Source organism: Danio aesculapii, chromosome 7 (assembly GCF_903798145.1).
Source record: "Danio aesculapii chromosome 7, fDanAes4.1, whole genome shotgun sequence".
NCBI classification, from domain to species: Eukaryota; Metazoa; Chordata; class Actinopteri; order Cypriniformes; family Danionidae; genus Danio; species Danio aesculapii.
In genome coordinates this window covers 54748868-54767787 of record NC_079441.1, presented here as the reverse complement: position 1 = coordinate 54767787, position 18920 = coordinate 54748868, and the positions used below count along the sequence as shown (strand labels likewise).

Genomic DNA, 18920 nt, shown 5'->3' with positions numbered 1-18920 from the left:
GGAACATGAACAAACAGAATTGTTTCAATGGCTTAGTGTTCCCATGTAAGAAGATGAACATATGGGGGCGGGAATGTGATACCAAATTTTCTGTTTCTGTAGCTTTGTGTTATAGCCATAATTACTGCTTGAAAACACCCACGCTTGTAATCTTGCAGCTGGCTAGGAGGTGGAAGAGAGTGGGCAGAAAAGCTTGGCCATTTTTAGCTGTTACCTTAATAGCTATAGGTCAGATTTGCATGACCTCTTTAGGATGAATCACTCAGCACAGATCCATGAACGTGAGCACTATGAAAGATTCTCTAAACAATAAAACTAACCAAACACCATACGTCTTAAATTAATGCATTATCCTAAAACACATTAACATTACTTCAAATTTGTCACCCAACAAACACTCTTTGCCCCTCATTAAACAACAACTTCTTTCTTATGGAATGCTTCTTCACAAAACAAGTTTAATGCTGTTCTATACTACTGTGAACAGTATTGGTTACATGGTCTATGTTTATATTTTAATCATAATTAATGAAGTACCAATCTTAAATCTTGGTTGATTCTGTATGTGATTTAACAGGCAATTATGTTGACTCCAGGTGGCATGGTGGCGCAGTGGGTAGCATGATCGCCCCACAGCAAGAAGGGCGCGGTTTTAAACGCTAGTTCTGGAATAAATTTAGCTAACAAATCTTATCATTTGACTATATTATTTTGATTTTATCTTGTAATGAAGCTACATAAAACTGTAACTGCACAAAACAGTGGATAGGCTGAATAAAAATCCAATTTCACTCTCTGCCAGTAAATGTCACTTGCAGAATAGCACTAATATTGCATTTCCTTAGATTAAGCTAGAGGTCCCGTGGTTGTTACGTGAGAGCCGCGGGACCCGACTAGTTTTTTTGAGACGCAGGAATTAATTAAAAAACACAGTAACTTTTTTTAGTTAAAAAAACACAGTAGCGGTTGGGAACTTTGGTGTAATTAGAACGGGAGTGGGCGGCCTACCTATAGCGCTGTCCACACAAAGAGCACATGCTCCCGAGAGAGAGCACTGCTTTGGCAATACGAATGTAGTTATTTGTCATGCCAATAAAGCACCTAAATGTGAATGTGAGAGCACGCGCATCCACCGTGCTGCTCTGTGTGTATGTGTGTGTGTGTGTATGTAAATGAGAGAGAGCGCGGCGAGCGCATGTAATAGGCTGACTGCACTTGCAGAACCTACACTTTTATGTGTTATCTCTCTCTTTTGGTATTGTCCAATTTTAACGTGAACTTTAGCAGAAATGGTCAGGTCGGGTAGAAAACAGGGGAGCTGGTGAATAAAGACTGAATATACGGCTGGAACGGTCGGGTGCAGTATAAAACCTGGCAGGAGCGGGATTAGAATTTCAGTCTCGCGCAGATCTCTAGTTTGTGCTCCACTTTTTAAACGTATTTAATATGCATTATCTTTATTAAATAAAAAATAATATTCCATATGAAGTTTGCTGGAGAATTCTCCTGATAAATGTTTTAATTAAAACTCCACTTTAATATTTACGGTTTTCTTTCAGTATTTCACACATCACCATATACAGATGCTGATTTTTGTTTCTGTCAGTGTGTTTCTCAAATACTCCACACCTAAGATGAAACTTGATTAGATCTTGATTAGAGACAAGATGGCGGCACGGTCACATCGCGAGGCTCAGCGTCTCTCCAGTATCTGCAATTTTGCAGTATTATTCCTGTTCATTTCGGATCTGTTCGTGCAGAACAGCAGTGCCTTTACATTGTACACCTGACAGGAGATCTTGGATATTGGTTTGTGCATTCCGGACAGTTTTATTAGCAATCTTCCACTCATCCCTGAGATCGCCAGGACACCCGGGCCTGAGCGCCCTACCCGGCCGGGCGGAAGTGCTCGAAGGCGGCGTAGAGAACGTAAACAAAGACGGGGGAAGCGCAGCGGGCTAAGAGCTAAGCTAAAGCTAACACCACACCGGCTCTCTTTACCCAGCATCTTTCTCACCAATGTAGGGTCACTGGTGAACAAAATGGATGAGATTCGACTGCGCATCAACCACAGCAAAAGATTAGAGAACTGCAATGTCATGATTTTCACAGAAACATGGCTAAACAGCGGGATACCAAACAACGCTGTATCGCTAACTGAGCATCAAACATTCCGAGCAGACAGAACAGCAGATGACTCCGGTAAGACCAGAGGCGGAGGATTATGCATTTATATTAACAAAGCTTGGTGCACAAACTCTGTCGTCGTTTGGAGACATTGCTCTGTTTCCCTGGAATTTCTAATGGTTAAATGTAAACCGTTTTATCTGCCACGGGAGTTCACCTCCACCATAATAACTGCTGCCTATATTCTTCCCGATGCCGATGCCGATGCCAAGCTTGCTATGAATGAACTTCATGCAGCCATCAGCAAACAACAGACTGCTCATCCGGTGGCTGCTTTTATTGTTGCGGGGGATTTTAATCACTTAAACTTAAAGACAGTGCTCCTCAAATTCCATCAAAACATTTTCTGCCACACAAGGGAAAACAAAACTTTAGACCAAGTTTACACAAACATGGCTGAAGCATACGCTGTGACCCCCCTCCCCCACTTGGGTCAATCAGATCACCTTTCTTTGTTTCTCACCCCCAAGTACTCACCCCTCATCAACTGTGTGAAGCCATCAGCAAGGACCATCAAAGTGTGGCCAGCGGGGGTAGACTCCACACTCCAGGACAGGTTTCAACACACAGACTGGAGTATGTTTGCTTCCCAGGCCACATGTGGCTCTCACACAGACATTGACAGTTACACTTCCTCTGTTCTGGAATATATCAACACCACCATAGACAGTGTTACAACCCAGAAACAGATCACCACATACCCAAATCAAAAGCCATGGATGAACAAGGAGGTTGCGCCTCCTGCTGAAGGCACACAACACTGCCTTCAGATCAGGGGATGCACAGGCCTACAGCACTTCCAGGGCTAATCTGAAGAGGGGCATCAAAAAGGCCAAGCACTGTTACAAGCTAAAGCTAGAGGAGCACTTTTCCAACTCTGATCCTCGGCGCATGTGGCAGGGCTTCCAGGCCATCAGCAACTACAAACCCAGCCAGTCCACCCCCACAGCCACAAATGTCTCCTTCCTGAACGAGCTAAAAAACACATATGCCCACTTTGAAAGAGACAATACAGAACCCTACACCAGGAACACTTCCTCAACCGACCACTCACCTATCACACTCACCTCCTCAGAAGTCTACACCGCACGAAGTCGGATCAATGTGCGTAAGGCTGCTGGACCAGACGGTATTCCTGGGGTATTCACAGACATTTTCAACCTGCCGCGTAACCTAGCAACTGTGCCAACATGTTGCTATCAACACTGTCATACCCTCTAAGTTACTGATCAAACTCAGAGACCTGGATATCGACACGTCTCTCTGCAACTGGGTTATGGACTTTCTGACTAACAGACCTCAAAATGTTAGATCAGGCCACATCTGCTCCACCACCGTCACACTCAACACTGGTGTACCACAGGGCTGCGTGCTGAGCCCCTTCATCTACTCCCTTTTTACCATCGACTGTAGGCCTGTGAACAGATCCAACACCATCATCAAATTTGCAGATGACACCGCAGTGATTGGTCTAATCAGCAATAATGATGAGAGAGGAAGATACAGCATCTGGACACTTGGTGCACCGACAATAATTTGCTCCTTAACACCAGCAAGACCAAGGAGCTCATTGTGGACTTCAGAAAGGGACAAACAGGCTCACATGATCCATTTACATTTACATTTTACATTTAGTCATTTAGCAGACACTTTTATCCAAAGCGACTTACAAATGAGGACAAGGAAGCAATTTACACAATTATAAGAGCAGCAGTGAGTAAGTGCTATAGACAAGTTTCAGGTGTGTAAAGTCTGGGAAGCAAAGCATTAGTAATGTTTTTTTTTTTTTTTTTCTTGAGAGAGTACAGTTAGTGGTATAGCCAGAGAGGCAGTTACAGATTAGGAAGGAAAGTGGAGACTAAATAGTTGAGTTTTTAGTCGTTTCTTGAACACAGCAAGTGACTCTGCCGTTCTGATGCAGTTAGGGAGTTCATTCCACCAACTGGGCAGATTAAACGCGAGAGTTCAGGAAAGTGATTTTTTTCCCTCTTAGGGATGGAACCACGAGGTGACGTTTATTCACAGAATGCAAGTTTCTGGAGGGCACATAAATCTGCAGAAGTGAGAGCAGATAAGAAGGAGCAAAGCCAGAGGTCGCTTTGTAAGCAAACATCAGAGCTTTTAATTTGATCCGAGCAGTAACTGGCAGCCAGTGCAAATGGGTGAGTAGCGGGGTGACATGTGCTCTTTTGGGTTCATTAAAGACCACTCGTGCTGCTGCGTTCTGAAGCAGCTGAAGAGGTTTGTTAGAATTGCATTAATCAAGTTTGGAGAGAACAAGAGCTTGAACAATGTGTTGAGCTGCGTGTTCAGATAGGAAGGGTCAGATCTTTCTGATGTTATAGAGTGCGAATCTGCAAGATCGAGCAGTTCTAGAAATGTGATCAGAGAAGTTTAGTTGGTCATCAATCGTTACTCCAATACCATTTTGGATGCAGTAATGGTTGCCCCATCCATCTGGATTGAAATCCACATCCAATCCATATTAATGGGATGGCCGTTGAGCCTGTATCATCCTTAAAGTTTCTTGGGACCCACATCTCAAAGGACCTTTCCTGGACCACCAACACCTCCAGCCTGGTCAAGAAGGCTCACCAGCGCCTATTCTTCTTGAGGCAACTTAAGAAGAACCAGCTTTCATCAGCTGTTTTGGTGAACTTCTACAGCTGCACAATAAAAATCATCCTGACCAACTGCGTCACAGTCTGGTATGGAAGCTGCTCTGTTGCTGAGTGTAAGGCACTGCGCAAGTGGTGAAAACTGCCCAATGCATCACAGGGACTACACTGCCAGCCATTGAGGACATCCAGAAGAAACACTGTCTGCGCCGAGCACGCAGTATTCTTAAGGACACCTCTCACCCTGCTCACAGACTGTTTTCTCTCCTGCCTTCCGGCAGGCGCTTCAGGCTCCCCCGGACAAAAAACAGCAAACTGAGGAACAGCTTTTTCCCCAGAGCTGTCTCCCTTTTGAACTCTGCCCCTCACTGACTCTTTTGCCCCCCCAATACACCCCCCACACTCCTCTAACTTATACCCCTCACAATCACTGCACTCATCATTATCATTTGCACATTTAAATACTTACACATATTCATTGCACTGATTCATTTATTTGAACTGTACATACCCACTGCACAAGGACATTTCTAATTATGTTTATCTATCTGCACACTTCTGATTATTAATAGCATCCTGTACATATATTCATTTATTGTAAATCTCTGTTCATAGCTAATACAACCTGTATATAATGTTCATAGTACATCCATCTGTAAATATTACCATAGTTTTTCTATAACTGCACTTTATAACTTATACCTGTATCCTGCACTTGCTGCTATTGCACTGCTGGTTAGACCGAAACTGCATTTCGTTGCCTTGTACTTGTACATGTGTAATGACAATAAAGTTGAATCTAATCTAATCTAAAAAAATCATTAGAGGTTGCATTGATGCAACTAACAATGTAAATACAATTGTTTTTTTAAATTAATGCACAAGCAAATTTTACTGTCTGGCCTATAGACACTGTATTTGAAGTATTATAATTGTAGTATTATAAAGTACTATAAAGTTTTCTAATTAGAGAATGACTTGTTTGTGCTGTATTGGCTTGTTTTGAGTCATGACAAGTGTCTTATTATTTTTATGTCTTGTTTTGTTTGTTAGTTTTCTTTTTTGTGCTCAATATGGCTATAATTTGGGTCTGTTTTTGGCCAGGACTTGTGTTTATTATTATTTTTGTTAATACAGATTTTTTTAAAGCTCTGTTGCTGTTCTGCATGTGGATTCTGTCAGCAAAACGTGACAGTTTAATACAAAAAAATAGATGTCTACTGTAAATTGAGAGGTTTTCACAGATGAAAATAACAAATTTCTTGCTATTTTTCTCCCAATTTGAAACACACAGCAACATAAAACTCCAAGTGATCACATATAGCCTTATTACAGAGAGCCAAAGCCAAACCAATCTGAGGTGTTCCAGAAAAGCTGATTTTTGATTAATCTGACTGCAGCTCCTGTTTGTTTGTCTGATGTTGCATCTGTGCTCTGTCTTCAGCATATGTGGTGTCTGTTAACGCTTCTACTTCAGATCCACTCTGGGCTTTGCGTTTATTGCTCACACCATCAGCACTCACCAGGCAGGCAGTGAACTCTTTGTGTTCAGTGAGGACAGAAAAATTACTTTTAAGTTTAAAATCTCTCATTTTACATCTGGTTTGAATACTAGTATATTTTAAATGCTGTACATAAAACAGCTCATAAATCAGTGGAACATTTAGTGTTTTAAGGCCATGGTAAACGAACCTTTGCTGGAGTGTGTGTGTGTGTGTGTGCGTGTGTGCGTGCGTGCGTACGTGCATCCGTGCGTGCGAGTGTGTGTGCGTGTGTGGTTGCACTCACCAATATTAGCATGCTTGAGTAGACGGCAAATTCTGGCCTCTCGTTCCAGTTTTTGGTGATCTAAAAAACAACAAACGACATGTTGAAACAAATTAAATAAAACAAATCTCTTCTGTAAGCACCTGAATATTTAACTAGCCTTCAGATAATAACATTTTAGCTGATTGTCAACGTTTATTGGAAATATATATTTTACAAAAAATGAACATCACACAACAGATACAGTATGTTATGGTTCTGAACTCTGCTTTCTCTGTTTGATTTAATGTTCAATGAGATCTTAGGAAAAGCCCAAAAGGCCATAAATGTTTTCTTTAGCCATTCCACTGAAGTCAAGTACAACAGACACTATATACAAACAAATAGGCAAGTCTTTTTCATTTAGGAAATGAAGGAAAGGATTTATATATGTGAGAATATATATGTATGCGTGTGTGTAAACATATACACACACTTCTTGCTCTTCTTCCACACTCCCTCCCTCTCCCTCCATATTCATTCATTACTTTTTTTTTGTCTTTGTTTGTTCGCTTCATTACTAAGATAATCATTTTACTTTACTGTAACATTTTTGGTAGACTAAATGCTATATATATATATATATATATATATATATATATATATATATATATATATATATATATATATATATATATATATATATATATTCTATAACATATCTATAAAAAGATTTCGCTTTACTAATCCATTTCTTACTTTCAAAACTGACCATAAACAATATGTACAAAAATAAACATGTCAGACAAGATTAATTTATTGAAAAACATAAAAAAATGTCAAAAGTAATCTAAAGTCATATTTACACAGCAGATTTAACGCGGCCCTAAATCAGGTTTGTCTGCTCAGACATTAAATTTGTTGCATCTGACCCATATCAGTACCTAGTATCAAAGGAGATGTAATGCTGTTTTGATGTAAATGAAAATAAATCATTGTCATGACAACCCAAAGGACGCCAGTCAGTTTGAGCTAAGAACAAATCAGCCAGGAACACAAAGGTCTCCCTAATATAAAATACAATACTAATTCAGTTTCTTAGATAAACAATTGAATAAAACAAATACATTTATTCGAAATTTATTTCAGCTAAATAATCAGCACATTAACAAACTGTGTAAAAAAACGAGTAGACTATTTTGAATTTTGTTTCATTTGTAGGACTGAAATCACTGAAAATATACTACCGTACTATAGTAGTGATCCACTCCAATAAGACACACATTTCTGATTCAAACACACACCAAATCTGTGACTTAAGAGATGAGCGCCCCCACGACCACACACATTTCTGCTCCACTAATAAACACAGTAGCCAAGATATGTTATTCTCTATTCCACCCCCCACACGGTCTTAGTCCAGCATTTCTAAGATTCAGCCCATTATATTTTCAAGTTCAGGAGAAAAGCATAAAGGTGATTGGACAAGTCTTCACATTAGCCCCTTTCACACATACAGACATACATGCAAGGCAATTTTCCGGAAAGGTCTGTATGTGTGAACAGGCCCTTTTTAAAAATACCGTTAAATTAATTCTGGCTATTTCCCGGAAAGAGAAGTTGTAACATTACCAGTAATTAGCCGGAATGCTGCGCTGTGTGAACGCAGAAGGAAGATTGCCGGAAAGAGCATTCACATCCATGCTGTGTATGAAAATAAAAGCCTTTGAATATTTTTCCAGACACATTTAGCTGCGAGATGTTAGTCAGATTACATTTCTATGTGCGTTCTTAATGCCAACTGTGTAAATTATTATTAGATGCTTATGATAGCAGCTTGATGAAGCAGCCGGTGAGCGCCAACACACATATTATGTACATCTTGACATGCAAAAGTGTTTCTCTATATGTTATCATCAGTTATTCACAATACTGATCCATAAACAGAGTTTGTAATGTAGTCAAATGTTTACAAACACAAGAGCACCCGTTTAGAGGTCATTTCTGGTTAATGATGTGAAAATTTACCAGTATTTTGGAATGGATGTGTGAATGGTCTTTTCCGGAAAATACCGTAACGTCCTCGTCTGTGTGAAAATTTTTGAATTTACCGGTAAAGTCGTTCTGGAAATTTTCCGGATATTTACCGGTATCACTGTGTGAAAGGGGTATTTGTTTTATATACGTTGCTCAGCAATGTAGACACCTCTTAATGGCGTTGCTGGAGTCACATACTGTATTTCTAAGGTATAATTCACCCAAATATGTTATTTCTTCCTTAATGTAATGACGTATTCGCAGCCGCAAAATCACACATAAGCTGAACATGAGCTGATTGTTTACCAGAAAGGACGCGCATGGTTTAGAACGATGTCTACTTTAGTGAAAAGAACCTGCATAGGCTGTGAATAACAGGTAATAAAGTTGTGAATAACGTTCAGTTTGTTGCAGTGATCGATTAGGAGCTGCGCGGGAGGTAAGATTTGCATGTATGTTTATTCTCTTAAAGTGACTGCAGCCATGAATTAACAACCAGGACACCGTTCCAAGTCTTTACAAAATTTAGCATTTTAACCAACAGTAGACCTACACACAGGCCTAATATTATAATTGTTTTACCATATGTTTAAGAAATACTAATACTACTAATACTAATAATAATAGCCGACTCATATTAACCTTTATTTTACATCTGCACAATCGTGAAAAAATCGTGAACTTGATTTTAAGCATTAAAGGGCACCTAGGTTAGCCCTTTTTTCAGATTTAATATAAGTGTTTTGCGTCTCCAGAATGTTTCTGTAAAGTTTCAGCAAAAAAACACCCATCAGATTTTTCATTATACCTTTTACAAGATTCTATTTTATACGTTTTTGCACTAGGGGGCTGTTTTGTCGTACTGCGCCTTTATGGCTAGTCCTCCCCGCCCATCGTTTCTACATGCCTTTCTGCGTGCCTTAAACTCCTCCCTCGGCTGCGTCAGACAACAGACAGACTTAAAGGAAGCAGATCGCACGTAGCGTTTGTGAGAAATACTACAGTAAGAACTTTACCAATGAGTATTTGTTGTGCAGTTGCATCGATGAGTCACACACAATGTCATCACACAGTTCACGCGCGCACATACACACCGCAGCAGACACACACACACACACACAGACACAGACAGACAGAGCGCCCGTTTAGCTTTGCACTCTTTTTGCACGCAAATGTGACAGGCTACAGGTTAATCTCCACTGCTGTATGAATATCTGTTATGTTAATGTACAAAATAAACCTGATTTAACGTCCACAAACCAGGAATGAAGCGTCTTATTTTATAATTGCACTGTTTTAAAACAATTTAAACATGTGAAACTTACTTTTGATCACATTTGATGATGATTGATGATCCTAGCAAACTGAACAGACCTTTTATTCCCGGTTGCTTTGCGCACGCCAGGTCTTGTTGATATTATTATACACGTGACTACTGGGACATGTTAATACGCGCAGCTGTCAATCAATTCGGTGGGCCAGGGGACCGCACTCCTACGTCAAGTTGCGGTTGGTCTGAAAACCGCTCCAATTGGTCCACCGTTTTTATGTCGCTAAATTGAAAAAAAAGGACTGGGTGTGTTTATATCACCCCAATATGATGGTCTATACACCATACATGCAAATATGTCTGTCCAAACAACTTGAAAAGTAGATTTTTCACCATAGGTGCCCTTTAAAAAAAAAACTGATTCTCATTTTAGCCAGAATCGTGCAGCCCTAATTGTTCAAAATCTCACAAAAAGTGCAGTTTAAAAGAATGTCCCCTACAGATGTTGTTTAGCCAATAAGATCATTCATATGAGCTTTTGCTTCCATAATCCTGACCACTCAAGCCATTAATGAGTCCCAGCATGCAGTCTGGAGCCATTCTAATCAGGTTCGTCACAAACTCCATACACCACTGCTGGCAGGAGAAAAGCTCCTGCAAGGGTTTCTAAAAGGAAGATGAACAACCTATGACATAACAAGATTAAACTGATTGCTTGAAGAGTGTAAAAGTCTGTGTTTGTGGCTTCATGTTTATGTTAAATAGGGTTACACAAAAAAAATCTGGATCCATACAGGTATGATCAATTTTGTCCTCATTATTAAAACAATTTGGCCAAAATCCACGTTCTCCATTAAATGTCCCAGATGGAGAGTTGTTCATTTAAATCTAGTTTTTTGCATATTTTAAGTGTTGCATTGACCCAGTTCAGTCAGTTCCCATCTGACAGAAACTGAGAGAATGCCAGAAATGGGGCAGCTATTTTCAAAGTTGTCAAATCAGTCAACTGCCCATTGATATTCATAAAGCAAGAAAATGTGTATATCACATATTATTTTCATATTCACCTATATCTTTTATCTTTTCTTAGACGCAGTTTACACTACAGCAATTTCAGCCAAATGTAAAGTAAAGTGTGTATTTATATAGCGCATTTATCATGTATGACCATACACCCAAAGCGCTTCACAATCATGAGGAGAGGGGGTCTCTCCACACTACCACCAGTGTGCAGCATCCACTTGGATGATGCGACGGCAGCCACAGGACAAGGGCGCCAGTGCGCTCACCACACACCAGCTATGGGGGAGTGGAGAGACAGTGATAGAGTCAATTTAGTGGATGGGGATGGTTGGGAGGCCATGATGGGTAGGAGCTAGGCATATGCCGGTATAAGATTCTGACGGTATGATAACCTTGGATAAAAATATCACGGTTTCACGGTATTGTGAATACTGCTCTAAAATGTATTCTTTTTAAATGTCTGGGTAAAACAACTAAAACTTTTTCCCTCTTTGAACACAAAATATTTCTTTGAGAAACATATGAAATGAATTATTGCCTTCTGCTGTCTTCATTTGTTTAAAAAAACAGATTTCTTTACAATTTAAAACGGCATCCTTGGATATTTTTTTCTGCTGGAGATACTGTTTTCCAAAAAACAAACAAAAAAATGTAAATAAGAAATCGTACACATACCTTAGGAACGATATAGTAGCAAGTTCTGATGGTTTTAAAACCTTGACTTTTCCAAACCGCGATATACCTTGAAAACGGTTATGGTCCCATGCCTAGTAAGGGCCAATGGAGGGAATTTGGCCAGGACACCAGGGTAGCACCTCTACTGTTTACAAGAAGTGCCCTGGCATTTTCAATGACTACAGATAGTCAGGACCTCGGTTTAATGTCTCATCTAAAAGATGGTGCTCACTGAGAGTATAGGAACACCCCTGTACTTTACCAGGGCATTAGGACTCACACAGACTGCAGGTTGAGTGCCCCCTATTGGCCTCACTAACACCACTTCCAACAGCAACCTAGTTGTCCTATGTGGTCTCTCATCCAGGCACTGACCAGGCTCAGCCCTGCTTAGCAAGTAACCAGTCTTGGACTGCAGGGTGATATGACAGTGATACAGCAAAAACAAACAAACAAAAAAATAAATGCATTTTGCCTGTTCGTTGGTTCAAGCTTTGGAATTTCTGTGTGGAGTATGTACACACCTGAATAATAAAGGGACTAAGCTGAAAAGAAAATGAAAACTAGCAATGTGAGCTAACAAAATCAATATTGTTAGTTTTGATTTCATGTGTACTTTAAGGGTTTGTTGTGTAGATTAAAAGCAAGTGCAAGCAAACATACACAATATTGGACTCTATTTAACCGATGTAGGTGCAAAGTCTAAAGCACATGGCGCAAAAGCATTACGAGCGTGTCAGTTGCATCGTGTCATGGCAAATTTGCCATGGCTTCACTAGCAAGAAAACAATTAAACAGACCATCTGCAGCGTGAGGATAAAGAACAAGCCTCCTCCATTCTGCCTCTTTACTTTCTCTTTACTTTACTTTTACTCTTCACTTTACACCTTTACTTTCGTGGATAAGGAAACGGTGTTGTACTCACTCCACTAAAGACATCCATTAGCCTACATATTTAATTTCATTTGTTAAGCACAAAGATTTGTTTCAAAACTATTTCTACATTAAGTTCTAATTTCCAGCAAACAAACAAATGAACAATAATGAAGTGTAGTCAAACAACCACAAGTTATATTCTTATGCCCCATATGGTGATGCAGACGTCTCCAAAACCCAACAGGTGGACAAAGCTAAACTTGTTTTTATTGAAACAAATATAAATATGCATATCATAAATAATACTGCTAATAATAGGATTATACAATTGCAAATTATCATAATTAAGCTGAAAAAAGGGGTAGACTTAAGACCTAAATTCTATTGAACATCTCTGAAGAGATCTGAAAATGGCAGTAAACCATCGCTTCCCATCCAACCTGATAAAGCTTGAGAGGTACTGCAAAGAGGAATGGCCAAAAATTCCCAAAGACAGGTGTGCCAAGTTTGTGGCTTCATATTCAAAAAGACTTGACCAAACAAAGTATTGAACAAAGGCTGTGAATACATTTGATTTTTCAGGTTTTTTGATTTTTAATACATTTGCAACAATTTCAAAAACTCTTTTTTCACATTGTCATTATGGGGTATTGTGTGTAGAATTTTGAGGAAATAAATGAATTTAATTCATTTTGGAATAAGGCTGTAACATAAAAAAATGTGGAAAAGTAAAGCGCTATGAATACTTTCTGGAGTCACTGTGTGTAGAAAATAATCATTTTTGTAACATTTTAAATCTTTACATTTTTTTTAAATTGTAAATTTATTTGTGTATTGTGTAAAAGGAACCGTATAAAAATTTTAAAAAGTCACATTCACCGGACGTTTATCAGTATGGTAAGAAAAACTAGCTATGCGTGTACACTTAACTTTAACTATTAATGAAACCTTATTGTAAAGTGTCATCCAAAAATTCACTTTGGTTTTGAATTATTGTTTAATATGCAATATGCTCTAAAGAGAACTGCAAACAAATTACAGTTTCAAGCTAGCTTCACCAAAACTCCACCATGAATCTGATGTGAAAAAGTACTGTAAACCTTAAGAACAGTCAAACAGGACTCTGATGCCCTCTGAGTTCAAAGAAACAATGCATGTACAGGTATACTTAACCATGTTTTGTAAAACTGTAAACACAATGGCAAATGCATAGAGAGTAAAATAAATAGTAATGCAAAACCAGTCTATTACAATTCTTTTAGAGATCATTTAGGATCTGAAAAAGGTGTTTATTATGGTGGCTTGAAAAGCCAGCATACTGTTATCTATCTTAAACTTATTCTTCTTCTTCTTCTTCTTCTTCTTCTTCTTCTTCTTCTTCTTCTTCTTCTTCTGAGACTAATTTCTAAGTGTATCTCCTCCTAGGCCTTTCAAGCTACATACTTCAAACTTTCGTCAAACCTTCAAACTGGTCTGACTCGGGTTGCTATATCTTTTCTAACTGATCCGACCTTGGGTTTTCCGAAAAACGACCCAGAAAAATCCCAAAAGTCCCATTGACTTAACATTGGGTCAAACTTTGTGAGCTCATAACTCTGCATCAGACTGTCCTACAGACTTCTAACTGGACTCATTTAACTCAGTCTAGCCAGCAGCCAATAACTGATGACTTTTTAACTTACTAGCCACTCCCTAGCAACCACTTACAGCACCCTAGCAACTGTCCCATAGACTTCCATTGTAAAAGACTCCCATTTACTTAACATTGGATCAACCTTTGTGAGCTCATAACTCTGCATCAGACTGTCCTACAGACTAGAGTCTGGCCTCATTCAACTCAGTCTAGCCAGCAGCCAATCACTGATTACCTTTAAACTTACTAGCCACTCCCTAGCAACCAATTTCAGCACCCTAGCAACTGTCCCAGAGACTGTGACTAGCTATTCTAACACACGCTAACAGTTTTAACATCCTACTGACATGCTAATCTTGCTAGAAAGGTGCTAGCAACACGATAGTGACATGCTAGTCATGCTAGTAACATGCTAATTCATGCTAGAATCATGCCAACAACATGCTAATTCACGCTAGAAACAAGCTGATTCATGCTAGAATCATGCTAGTAACATGCTAGTTACATGCTAATAAATGCTAGAATCATGCTAGTTACATGCTAATTCATGCTAGAAACATGATAATTCATGCTAGAATCATGCTAACAATATGCTAATTCATGCTAGAAACATGCTAGTAACATGCTAATTCATGCTAGAAACATGCTAGTAACATGCTAGAATCATGCTAGTAACATGCTAATTCATGCTAGAAACATGCTAGTAACATGCTAATTCATGTTAGAATCATGCTAGTAACATGCTAATCCTTGCTAGAAACATGCTAGTAACATGCTAATTCATGCTAGACTCATGCTAGTAACATGCTAATTCATGCTAGAATCATGCTAGTAACATGCTAATTCATGCTAGAATCATGCTAGTAACATGCTAATTCATGCTAGAAACATGCTAGTAACATGCTAATTCATGCTAGAATCATGCTAGTAACATGCTAATTCATGCTAGAATCATGCTAGTAACATGCTAATTCATGCTAGAAACATGCTAATTCATGCTAATAACATGCTAATTCATGCTAGAGACATGCTAGTAACATGCTAATTCATGCTAGAATCATGCTAGTAACATGCTAATTCATGCTAGAAACATGCTAGTAACATGCTAATTCATGCTAGAATCATGCTAGTAACATGCTAATTCATGCTAGAATCATGCTAATAACATGCTAATTTATGCTAGAATCATGCTAGTAACATGCTAATTCATGCTAGAATCATGCTAGTAACATGCTAATTCATGCTAGAAACATGCTAGTAACATGCTAATTCATGCTAGAATCATGCTAGTAACATGCTAATTCATGCTAGAATCATGCTAATTCATGCTAGAATCATGCTAGTAACATGCTAATTCATGCTAAAATCATGCTAATAACATGCTAATTCATGCTAGTAACATGCTAATTCATGCTAGAATCATGCTAATAACATGCTAATTCATGCTAGAAACATGCTAATTCATGCTAATAACATGCTAATTCATGCTAATAACATGCTAATTCATGCTAATAACATGCTAATTCATGCTAGAAACATGCTAGTAACATGCTAATTCATGCTAGAATCATGCTAATTCATGCTAGAAACATGCTAGTAACATGCTAATAAATGCTAGAATCATGCTAGTTACATGCTAATTCATGCTAGAAACATGCTAATTCATGCTAGAATCATGCTAACAATATGCTAATTCATGCTAGAAACATGCTAGTAACATGCTAATTCATGCTAGAAACATGTTAGTAACATGCTAGAATCATGCTAGTAACATGCTAATTCATGCTAGAAACATGCTAGTAACATGCTAATTCATGTTAGAATCATGCTAGTAACATGCTAATCCATGCTAGAATCATGCTAGTAACATGCTAATTCATGCTAGACTCATGCTAGTAACATGCTAATTCATGCTAGAATCATGCTAGTAACATGCTAATTCATGCTAGAATCATGCTAGTAACATGCTAATTCATGCTAGAATCATGCTAGTAACATGCTAATTCATGCTAGAAACATGCTAGTAACATGCTAATTCATGCTAGAATCATGCTAGTAACATGCTAATTCATGCTAGAATCATGCTAGTAACATGCTAATTCATGCTAGAAACATGCTAATTCATGCTAATAACATGCTAATTCATGCTAGAGACATGCTAATAACATGCTAATTCATGCTAGAATCATGCTAATAAAATGCTAATTCATGCTAGAATCATGCTAATAACATGCTAATTCATGCTAGAATCATGCTAGTAACATGCTAATTCATGCTAGAATCATGCTAATAACATGCTAGAAACATGCTAATTCATGCTAATAACATGCTAATTCATGCTAGAATCATGCTAATAACATGCTAATTCATGCTAGAATCATGCTAATTCATGCTAATAACATGTTAATTCATGCTAGAGACATGCTAGTAACATGCTAATTCATGCTAGAATCATGCTAGTAACATGCTAATTCATGCTAGAATCATGCTAGTAACATGCTAATTCATGCTAGAATCATGCTAGTAACATGCTAATTCATGCTAGAAACATGCTAGTAACATGCTAATTCATGCTAGAATCATGCTAGTAACATGCTAATTCATGCTAGAATCATGCTAATAACATGCTAATTCATGCTAGAAACATGCTAATTCATGCTAATAACATGCTAATTCATGCTAGAGACATGCTAGTAACATGCTAATTCATGCTAGAATCATGCTAGTAACATGCTAATTCATGCTAGAAACATGCTAGTAACATGCTAATTCATGCTAGAATCATGCTAGTAACATGCTAATTCATGCTAGAATCATGCTAATAACATGCTAATTTATGCTAGAATCATGCTAGTAACATGCTAATTCATGCTAGAATCATGCTAGTAACATGCTAATTCATGATAGAAACATGCTAGTAACATGCTAATTCATGCTAGAATCATGCTAGTAACATGCTAATTCATGCTAGAAACATGCTAATTCATGCTAATAACATGCTAATTCATGCTAGAGACATGCTAATAACATGCTAATTCATGCTAGAATCATGCTAATAACATGCTAATTCATGCTAGAATCATGCTAATAACATGCTAATTCATGCTAGAATCATGCTAGTAACATGCTAATTCATGCTAGAATCATGCTAATAACATGCTAGAAACATGCTAATTCATGCTAATAACATGCTAATTCATGCTAGAATCATGCTAATAACATGCTAATTCATGCTAGAAACATGCTAATTCATGCTAATAACATGTTAATTCATGCTAGAGACATGCTAGTAACATGCTAATTCATGCTAGAATCATGCTAGTAACATGCTAATTCATGCTAGAATCATGCTAGTAACATGCTAATTCATGCTAGAATCATGCTAGTAACATGCTAATTCATGCTAGAAACATGCTAGTAACATGCTAATTCATGCTAGAATCATGCTAGTAACATGCTAATTCATGCTAGAATCATGTTAATAACATGCTAATTCATGCTAGAAACATGCTAATTCATGCTAATAACATGCTAATTCATGCTAGAGACATGCTAGTAACATGCTAATTCATGCTAGAATCATGCTAGTAACATGCTAATTCATGCTAGAAACATGCTAGTAACATGCTAATTCATGCTAGAATCATGCTAGTAACATGCTAATTCATGCTAGAATCATGCTAATAACATGCTAATTTATGCTAGAATCATGCTAGTAACATGCTAATTCATGCTAGAATCATGCTAATTCATGCTAGAATCATGCTAGTAACATGCTAATTCATGCTAAAATCATGCTAATAACATGCTAATTCATGCTAGTAACATGCTAATTCATGCTAGAATCATGTTAATAACATGCTAATTCATGCTAGAATCATGCTAATTCATGCTAGAATCATGCTAGTAACATGCTAATTCATGCTAGAATCATGCTAATAACATGCTAATTCATGCTAGTAACATGCTAATTCATGCTAGAATCATGCTAATAACATGCTAATTCATGCTAATAACATGCTAATTCATGCTAGAAACATGCTAGTAACATGCTAATTCATGCTAGAATCATGCTAATTCATGCTAGAAACATGCTAGTAACATGCTAATAAATGCTAGAATCATGCTAGTTACATGCTAATTCATGCTAGAAACATGCTAATTCATGCTAGAATCATGCTAACAATATGCTAATTCATGCTAGAAACATGCTATTAACATGCTAATTCATGCTAGAAACATGCTAGTAACATGCTAGAATCATGCTAGTAACATGCTAATTCATGCTAGAAACATGCTAGTAACATGCTAATTCATGTTAGAATCATGCTAGTAACATGCTAATCCATGCTAGAATCATGCTAGTAACATGCTAATTCATGCTAGACTCATGCTAGTAACATGCTAATTCATGCTAGAATCATGCTAGTAACATGCTAATTCATGCTAGAATCATGCTAGTAACATGCTAATTCATGCTAGAATCATGCTAGTAACATGCTAATTCATGCTAGAATCATGCTAGTAACATGCTAATTCATGCTAGAATCATGCTAATAACATGCTAATTCATGCTAGAAACATGCTAATTCATGCTAATAACATGCTAATTCATGCTAATAACATGCTAATTCATGCTAGAATCATGCTAATAACATGCTAATTCATGCTAGAATCATGCTAGTAACATGCTAATTCATGCTAGAATCATGCTAATAACATGCTAGAAACATGCTAATTCATGCTAATAACATGCTAATTCATGCTAGAATCATGCTAATAACATGCTAATTCATGCTAGAAACATGCTAATTCATGCTAATAACATGCTAATTCATGCTAGAGACATGCTAGT

The 18920-nt window shown here is 37.9% G+C and overlaps 1 protein-coding gene across 5 annotated transcripts in view; it reads right to left on the bottom strand.

Moving 5' to 3' along the window:
* The window catches only part of camk2d1 (calcium/calmodulin-dependent protein kinase (CaM kinase) II delta 1), a 174084-nt gene that overhangs the window by 105915 nt on the left and 49249 nt on the right, over nt 1-18920 (bottom strand). For all 5 annotated transcript variants that reach the window (XM_056462189.1, XM_056462190.1, XM_056462188.1 and 2 more), the window contains exon 3: nt 6594-6653. In XM_056462189.1, the coding sequence (XP_056318164.1) occupies nt 6594-6653 (60 nt within the window). The remainder of the gene's footprint in view (nt 1-6593; nt 6654-18920) is intronic.